General features: G+C 35.5%; 1 protein-coding gene across 2 annotated transcripts in view; it reads right to left on the bottom strand.

The window, feature by feature from the left end:
• Positions 1–5,073: 5,073 nt before the first annotated feature.
• Positions 5,074–10,114, bottom strand: part of LOC128694672 (cyclin-dependent kinases regulatory subunit) — a 75,522-nt gene continuing 70,481 nt past the window's right edge. For both annotated transcript variants that reach the window (XM_053784930.2, XM_053785004.2), the window contains one exon: positions 5,074–8,126. In XM_053784930.2, the coding sequence (XP_053640905.1) occupies positions 8,053–8,126 (74 nt within the window). In that variant the 3' untranslated portion in view covers positions 5,074–8,052. The remainder of the gene's footprint in view (positions 8,127–10,114) is intronic.

The raw sequence follows: 10,114 nt of genomic DNA, 5'->3' as shown, positions 1-10,114 counted from the left end.
CACATTGTGTTAGGTTCTTTATCTTTTAATCCCACACCTCTTCCCATTACTGAGGCACTCACTTCTCTTACAACCCCATCTATAAATATATATATATATTTTTTTTTTTTTCAACAAGTCGGCCGTCTCCCACCGAGGCAGGGTGACCCAAAAAAGAAAGAAAATCCCCAAAAAGAAAATACTTTCATCATCATTCAACACTTTCACCACACTCGCACATTATCACTGTTTTTGCAGAGGTGCTCAGAATACAACAGTCTAGAAGCATACACATATAAAGATACACAACATATCCCTCCAAACTGCAAATATACTTGTATACTGAATAACCATGGTGACATATCAGGCATCCCTGTCTACTTTTACTGGGAAACAGTCTCCTTCCTACATACCCTAACCAGAGCCTCACTATGCTCGTAAAAACTCTTAACTGCTTTCAGTAACCTACCACCTATTCCATACACCTGGAACATCTGCCACACTCATTCCCTAACCACCTCATCATATGCTTTTTCCAAATCCATAAATGTGACCTAATTGTAAGTATTACTTACAATTAGGTCACACTACACATGCATGTACACATTTATTTATACACACTCACTTGAGTTTTACTTGGTTTTTCTTAATAGTTCTGGTTCTTATTATTTTCCTTTTATATCCATGAGGAAGTGGATTAAGAATTTTTCCACCATAATCTATGCATGTTGTAAAAGTCAATTAAAATACCGGGAGCAATGGGCTAGTAACCCCTTTTCCCGTACAGCTTACTAAAAATAAAAAAAATAAAATAAAAACTTTAAATTGGGATGTTTGAATGTGCATGGATGACAAGAAAGAGATGATTGTGGATGTTGTGAAGGAAAAGAAACTAGATGTCCTGGCTCTAGGTAAAACAAAGCTGAAGAGGGTAGGAGAGTCTCAGTGGGGAGAAATAAATGGGATTACTTCAGGGGTTTCTAATAGAGTTAGAGCAAAGGAAGGAGTAGCAATAATGTTGAAGGATCAGTTAGGGCAGGAAAAGAGGGAATATAAATGTATAAATTCAAGGATTATGTGGAGTAAAATAAGAGTGGGATGTGAGAAGTGCATTATAGTAAATGTTTATGCACCTGGAGAAGAGAAAAGTGTAGAGGAGATAGATTCTGGGAGAGGTTGAGTGAGTGTGTGGGAAGTTTTGAACCAAGTGAGAGAGTACTTGTGGTTGGAAACCTAAATGCTAAAGTGGGTAAAACTGTTGTTGAGGTAGTAGGTAAGTTTGGGGTGCCAGAGGAAAATGAAAATGAGGGGCCTTTAATTGAAACACGTATAGAAAGTTTGGTAATAATACATATTTTAAGAAAAAGAAGGTAAATAAGTATACAAGATATGATATAGCACATAATAAAAGTAGTTTCTTAGATTATGTATTGGTGGATAAAAGGTTGATAGGCAGACTTCAGGATGTGCATGTTTATAGAAGAGCAACAGATATATCGGATCATTACTTAGTTGTCGCAACAGTTAGAGTAAGAGATAGATGAAGCAAAAGGAAAATGGCAAAAGCAAGTAAGAGAAAGATGAAAGTTTATAAACTATGGGAAGAGGAAGTTAGAGTGAGATATAAGCAGCTATTGGGAAAAAGGTGGATTAGTGAGAGAATAGGTAGTGTGGGGGCCCAAAGAGAGGTGGGATAGTTTTAAAAATGCAGTGTTAGAATGCAGAAGTCTGGCTATAGAAGGGTGGGTGCAGAAGAAAAGATAAGTGATTGGTGGAATGATGAGGTAAAGGTTTTGATAAAAGAGAAAAAAGGTTGCTTATGAGAGGTTTTACAGAGCATAAGTGATATAAGAAGGGTGGAGTACAGTAAGGCTGCACTTATATGGCAGGTTAGGTTCCAGGCTACTGCCAGAAAGCAGACATTGCCGGAAAGCAGAACACCATTTTTTCCACTTATAAATGCATATACAGTAGGACCCCACTTATATGGCAGGTTAGGTTCCTGGCATATAAATGCCAGACAACAAGTTTACACTAACTTATATTAACCCTTTGACTGCTTCGGTCGTATAATACGTCTTACGAGCCACCGTGTTTGATGTATATATACTCATAAATTCTAGCAGTTTCAAATCAAGTAGGAGAAAGCTGGTAGGCCCACATGTGAGAGAATGGGTCTGTGTGGTCAGTGTGCAACATATAAAAAAAATCCTGGAGCATGCAGTGCATGAGAAAAAAAACTCCAACCATTTTTTTTATTAAAATGCCGACTTTGTGGTCTATTTTCGTATAGTATTTATGGTTGTATTCTCGTTTTCTTGGTCTCATTTGATAGAATGGAAAACGTATTATAGAAATAGAGGTGATTTTGATTGGTTTTACTATGAAAAGAACCTGGAAATGGAGCTAAAAGTAGGGGAAATGTTTGATTTTTGCTGATGTTCGAAAGTAAACAATTTATGTCATTGTCCAATAAATGTCAACTAGCCATTCTTATATGCAGTTATGAATGGGTTGACATTATTTGTACAATTATTACAGTATTGCAATAGTCTGCATAACAGTAAATCTTCTATTTTTTTCTGTGAATAAAAATCCAAAATAGAAAGCAAGAGTAATATCAGAGGGGCCTGGAAACATGACTGATGAACAAAGAAAATGTTATTTTAGAGCCAGGAATGTCTGCATTGTTCATTCTGGACCTTATTTTGAAATTGTCATATTTTTAATTTTCTTGAAATTGGCCAAACTGCAAATTTCTGACCACGTTATTGGGTAGTTGAAATCGGTTAATGGGCAGTTTCTTATACTCAATTGATAGAATTGATAGAAAAAACAGAGTTCTAAAGAAATAGCTATGAGTTTGGTCGACTGGAACAATGGAATTAGCTGAAAATAGGGCTCAAATTGGGCGAAATTGCCGATTTGTAAATATCGCCGAGGTCGCTAAATTTGCGAGAGCGTAATTCCATCAGTTTTCCATCAAATTTCGTTCTTTTGGTGTCATTACAACCGGGAAAAGATTCTCTATCATTTCATAAGAAAATATATATATATTTTTTTTTTTTTAAATTTTGTGACACCAGGAGACACCTCAGGATTGGGGGTTGTGACGGTCAAGGGGTTAAGTTAGTAATAGAACTAGGCATTAAAAAACACAATAAAAAGTAAAATACATACACAGTACATTCATTACTTACCCTAAAGTATTTGTAGTCTTAATGTAGGGCGAGAGGAGAGTAGTACTTATTTGTAGGAAGTCAGGTGTAGGTAGCCCTGGCTCCTTGTCTCATACTTATTATTTTATTTTTATTAACACATTGGCTGATTCTCACCAGGGCAGTGGGGCCAAAAAAGAAAAACTTTCACCATCATTCACTCTATCACTGTCTTGCAAGAGAGGTGCTTAACACTACAGTTCATAAAACTGCAACATTAACACCCCTCCTTCAGAATGCAGACACTGCATATCCCATCTCCAGGACTCAAGTCTGGTCTGCCAGTTTCCCTGAATCCCTTCATAAATATTACTTTGCTCACACTCCAACAGCACGTCAAGTATTAAAAACCATTTGTCTCCATTCACTCCTATCAAATATGCTCACACATGCTTGCTGGAAGTCCAAGCCCCTCGCACACAAAACCTCCTTTACCCCCTCCCTCCAACCTTTCCTAGAGCGACCCCTACCCCACCTTCTCTCCATACTTAATATACGATATTTAAAACAGCCCAGAGTTAAAATGCACATACAGTACACTCATTATTTACCTTAAAATATGTGTAGTCTTAATGTAGGAGGAGAGGTGAGTAGTATTTATTTGTAGGAAGTCAGTGTAGGTAGCTGGTAAGTGTAGCCCGCCTGGGCTATACCTACCGGCTACCTTCACTGTATTCCAGAGCCATATTATTAGTATCGATATACCTTGTTCACTGAATTTAATCGTTTCTAACAACTACCTTTAGATGCCATCATAAATGAAGGGAGAAGTAATGAAAAGTTCTTGCCGAGAATTGAAAACAAAAGCGGAGTGGGGGAGAGGCTGGGCCAAATGCAGATTCAGACACGTTTTCTCTAGTGCCTGACCAGAGAAAACATAATGTTGTCCCTCCACTCAGGTCCATAAGTATTATTATCAGAGAACATATAAAATATGCAATAAATGCCAGACAACAAGTTTACACTAACTTATATTAAGCTAGCAATAGAAATAGGCATTAAAAACACAATAAAAGGTAAGATACACACAGAATACACTTATTACTTACCTTAAAATATTAATATTAATGTGTGAGAGGTGAGTGGCAGGGTGTTTATTGAATAAAATCAGATGGCATACCATCATCCTCTGATTCTTCAACTTTTATTCGTTTTGGAGACTTGTGTGAAGCTCTTGAAGGAGTGTGTGTTGCTGTTGATGTTGAAGGTTGTTCAAGGCTAGCTGTTGATGTTGAAGGCTGTTCAAGGCTAACTGTTGATGTTGGAGGTTGTCATGATACTTTCTTAAAGTAGGAAAGCATTGAACTTTTGCCTCAGGGATTTTTTTTCCTTTCCCTTAAAATTTCTTTATAGCATGTAACATCATGGAAAAGGGATGCATTCACTTTTGAACTTTGCTCAAAATTTGGATCAATCTTCTCAAAAATTGTCATTGCTATTTCTATATAGTTGATAGCTTCTTCCAAATCCTGGGTTTTCATTAGCATATTCACCCCTTTTGCAACTTTAGCTTCCTTGATTTCTACTTTCTTTGCCAGGATAGAACAGATTGTTGATTTCGACTTCTCATACATCCTGGCAAGCTCGGCTAAACGCACGCCACTTTCGTATTTTTCTACAATCTCTTTCTTCAATTCTATCATGTTTCTCACTTTCTTTACCAAAGGACTGGCACTAGGAATTTTCTTTGGGCCCATGGTGGCTTATTTCGCAGTTGCAATCAATAAACAAGCTTATTCATATATAGTCCCATATACAAATATGATGGTTACACCTGCCAAGAAATATTTTTAAAGCCACCTAGTTATAATATAATAATAATAATAATAATAATAATAATAATAATAATAATAATAATAATAATACTAGTTCACAGTTAAGTTACTTAGTTTATTTGTTGGTAAAACATATTATTATTATATATAAATTTTTAATCACTATTTCATACTCCAGTTACATTCAAAACAAGTAAATAATAGAAAAAACAATTAAGTAAAAATCTTGCTAGAACACCTGAACATTTTGGTGTATACCAGGATGTGTTTATGTACTGTATTGAATAATTCGGTAAACTTCATCAGGAATGTTAATAACAAAAGATATGATTCTGTAATACAGGACTTATATAAACACAATACTGTTAATGATCTTCATACTATGTGCATGATGCTTAACTTCATACAAAGCTACTACATTAAAACAAATTTCTATGGAAATCTAGGGAGCTGCCCCAAAGACATTCATTCCAAATTTATCTTTGTAAAGACGTAAATAAACTGACAGTAAAGACTATGCAGATATTAATCTAGGTAACTCTTTGCAAATTCACCTTTTAAAAAATTTTGTCATGGAAATAAAACATTCATTTACCATAGAACACCACTGTAACATACATGAGACAACTATACAGGAACTTATACTTCATGCAGTACGTATATGACTACCTTTTGAGACAAATGAAGCTTCATATATGCATCCTAAATAAACATGGCATTACTAAATTCTGGTATTTTCAAACTATAGACTTCTTGCGTATAACTACTAAGAATAAATTTATAATTCTATAAATAATAAATGAATATCTGATACACTGAATCCTAGGGTATCATATATTAAAATTTACCTTACAATGGCATTGCTGATTTAATAAAAAAAATTATACTACATAAAAAAAAAAATATAATAATTATCAGAAAACTGTCTAATAAGCATTCCCTCACAGAAGTACAGTATACAAATTACAGTGGAACCTTGACTTACGAGTTTAATCCGTTCTGTGACCTAGCTCATAACTCAATTTACTTGTATATCAAATTAATTTTCCTCATTTAAATTAACTGAAAAGCCATTAATCCGTACCTGCACTCTGGAGACTACGTAAAAATACTTGAATATGACGCTGTTATCAACTGTACAGCTTATTTATCTATCACAATTCATCTAATATGACATAATAAACAATATAATTAACACAGAAACATGATATATACTCTAGAATGAATAAAATAGGCCATAATATGGTGGCAGAGGCAGTGGTGGAAGAGTCTGCCATTTCTGTCCAACTTTGACTATAGTATCTTCCCATGCTTTTACTGTAAGAGAAAACGGAGTATTTTTGAAGCTAACTGCAGTGGATCACTAGTTTTCTAAAGAAAACACTGAAACAATGTACTTATAAATAAGAAATTATTTTTTTTTTTATTATCACACTGGCCGATTCCCACCAAGGCAGGGTGGCCCGAAAAAGAAAAACTTTCACCATCATTCACTCCATCACTGTCTTGCCAGAAGGGTGCTTTACACTACAGTTTTTAAACTGCAACATTAACACCCCTCCTTCAGAGTGCAGGCACTGCACCCAGGGAAGTACTACCGTCCTGCCAGTTGACTGTGAAACAAAAACCTGTAACTGTTTTGCATGATGGTAGGATTGCTGGTTTCTTTTTCTGTCTCATAAACACGCTCGATAACAGGGATATCTTGCTACTCCTACTTACACTTTGGTCACACTTCACAGACACGCACATGCATATATATATATACATACATCTAGGTTTTTCTCCTTTTTCTAAATAGCTCTTGTTCTTTTTTATTTCTTCTATTGTCCATGGGGAAGTGGAAAAGAATCTTTCCTCCGTAAGCCATGCGTGTCGTATGAGGCGACTAAAATGCCGGGAGCAATGGGCTAGTAACCCCTTCTCCTGTATACATTTACTAAAAAAGAGAAAATAAGAAATATCATATAAAAATGGATTATATAAAGTGTATATGTACTTACACACTTGGAGCAGATATGGTGGGGGATGTTGAGGGTGGGGGATGTTGAGGGTGGGAGGATGTTAAGGGTGCGGGATGAGGATGGGGGATGAGGGTGGGGTAGGTTGAGGGTGGGGGATGTTGAGGGTGAGGCATATTATGTATTGCCTGGTTAAGTCCATGGAAATCATCATCTTTTTCTTCTCAGCACTGTTCTTTGCACTGTTTTCTTAGGACCCATGGTTAGAAAAAAGAAATTTTGCCAAATGACTGTAAAAAGAATGCAAACAAGCACAGGAGAACTGCTCCTACAGCGCTGTAAACATGTGGACTGCTTACGGGATGTTTTGCCATCAGCTGTGCCAACTAGCGGCAGCTTACATTTTTGATAGTCATTTGGCCTAATTTCATTTTTCTAAGCATGGGTCCTAAGAAAGTAAGTATAAAGGACAGTGCTGAGAAGAAAAAGAGAATGATTTTCATGGAATTAAAGCATAAAATCATAGATAAACAAGAGAGATGTCCAGGTTTTGGGTTGAGGGGGAAGAGGGGGGGAGCTGGCTCGTAACTCAAATGTTGGATCATAACTCAGAGCAAAAAATTGACCCAGGGACAGCTCGTATCTCAAAAAACTCATACATTGGGACACTCATAAGTCAAGGTTCCACTGTATATTGTATATGGTATATACTCTAATTTATTCTATATACAACAAATGTCAAATATTTTTAGTACTGAACTACCTTAAACTAAGAATACAAATATTTGTACTAGTGATGAATTTAATGGTGTAAAATTATTTGATTTCTTCCTGATTTCTGCATCTTTATAATACACGATACTCCAAAAAAAAAACTAAATTAAATGCCAAAACATGAAAAAAAATTTATTATTCAGAACATAAATAAATTACCTGAACACTATGAAAGACAGATAATTTAGAATTTTTAAGAGATGGTCAAACAACCCCAGAAGTCCTGAAAGAAATATGTATCCAGATACAGTAAAAAATTTACAAAAATATTCAGTATGAGCCACTGAGGCTTACAAAAATATAGAGAATTTTGGAAAGACAGATGAAGATGTAGATCCAAATTGTTTACACTAACTTTTCACCCCTTGGTACCTTTTCCAAATCTGTGCGTGGCCTCCTGAACAGCAGGATATGTGGCTCTGTTGGGAAAATACTAAGTTAACACAGATAAATTATTAGGGTGAATATGCGAGAAATGATAGAAATGTACAAGTGATTGTATTTATGTGGAGATTTAGCTTTGGTACTTTACAAATATATAGTAGGATACAGTACCAAAGAAACATTTCATATTCAGTAGGGGCCCCAACTTATGACATTAATGCCTTCCTGAAAATTCATTGTTTGTCAACCATTCAGTACCTTGAGTATATGTAAAACGGACTAATGTAGTCCCATGTCCTAATTTTCTGTATCTAATTTCAGTTAATTTTAACCATGTGATGACTTTGATGTACTAGTATGCATAACTTTTAATGCCTTCAAATATGCCACCTGGCAATATTTTTGACATCAGGTCAGGTTTTTGGGTCTCCTACAACCTCCCCATGCCTTTCAAAAAAATCTAGGACCAGGCAGGTCCAAGCAGTGCATCATAGGGTTAACACTGCTTAATTAACATAAGTAAACAATGAAATCATGACCTGTTGTTCCACTACCATTCCAAATTTATCACAATTTCATGATACTACCAGTGGAATTCAGCCAATAAAAAGAATTTGTAGATGTAACATGGAATAACTTATTACAGCCTCTCCTCACTTACTGATGTACTAGTTTACTGACAACTCAAGACTTACGACGGGTTCTCTGACCAGTATGCATACAAAATACTAATGCATATTAGAGTTGTTTTCCTCTTTTCTATTTGTTACAATATACGGTACACTGCTGTGTAAACATTTTACCTTTTCACTGTCGAGAGCCCTGATCGCAAATTTGCTCTCAGTGTTGAAAAATATTCTAAAAAAACAAAATTATTTTTTCTTACCAAAATCTTAAGAATATTTTTCTGAGTGTTTTAAAAGAAAAAAAATTTTTTGTAATCAATACTTACCAAGAAATAGAGGCATAAAGTTGACAAAGTGAACCACTTACAGCAACATCAGTGACTTCTGCTCAATTGGTAATATTATTTTTACTTTTATTCTAATTTTTCTTTTATTTTTTAATATTTTATTTTTTCAAGTAACTTTAGTGGCTTGTGAGACCAATATAATGCATAATGTAGTATATATATCCACTCTTTCTATGCAACACAATAACTTCACAAATACCGTTGTCATTACAACGTTTACAAAACTTGTTTACACAAACCAACAATAAAAAAAGTTGTTTATCAGTATTGTTCTAAAATATATACAGTGGAACCTTGGTTTTTGCTTGCACCGGTTTTCGTCGAATTCAGTTTTTGACAACTATTTTCATCAAAATATTGTCCCAGTTTTCGTTCATCACCTTGGTTTTTGTCTGCCATGCAGAATGTGTCCGTCTGCCCGCGCCCACACAAAGCATCCTACGCGTGCATTCTGAGTCCGTCTGACTTTGTTTCTCGTCGACTGAACATTACCCTGCGCATTCAAACAAAACATTTTGTAATAATCCATTGTTTTTTGTGCTTGTTTATTGAATGCAACTGCTAAATAAGGCACCATGAGGCCAAAGAAAGCTCCGAGTGCCAACCCCTTAATAAAGAAGACGAGAAACATAATAGAATTCAAGAAAGAACTCGTAGCAAAGTATGAAAGTGGAATGAGTTGCAAAGTTTTGTGGAGAAATATCACTACCACCCTCTATAAAGGTAGAGGGTGGTAGTGGTTGTGGTAGAGGGTGGTAGTGATGGTGGTAGAGGGTGGTAGTAGTGGTTGTGATGGTAGTAGAAGGTGGTAGTGATTGTGGAAGAGGATGGTAGTGATGGTGATAGAGATAACCTCTCCTCCCTCTCCCCTCCTCACTGTCTTCTATATGCCAACAAGAATCTTCAATAAGGTAAAAGTAATGTTAAATGTTCATTTATCCATTTCATTAGTGCTTTATATTGATTTTTCATTGTTTTCTGCATGTAAAACTATAGTTATTCTCTATACAATATGCTTTTTGTTAATATTTTTGGGTGTCTGGAACAGAT

The sequence above is a fragment of the Cherax quadricarinatus genome, chromosome 2, assembly GCF_038502225.1.
Source record: "Cherax quadricarinatus isolate ZL_2023a chromosome 2, ASM3850222v1, whole genome shotgun sequence".
Classification (NCBI taxonomy): domain Eukaryota; kingdom Metazoa; phylum Arthropoda; class Malacostraca; order Decapoda; family Parastacidae; genus Cherax; species Cherax quadricarinatus.
Note: the sequence above shows the minus strand (reverse complement) of the source record. Positions and strands in the feature narration are given on the sequence as shown.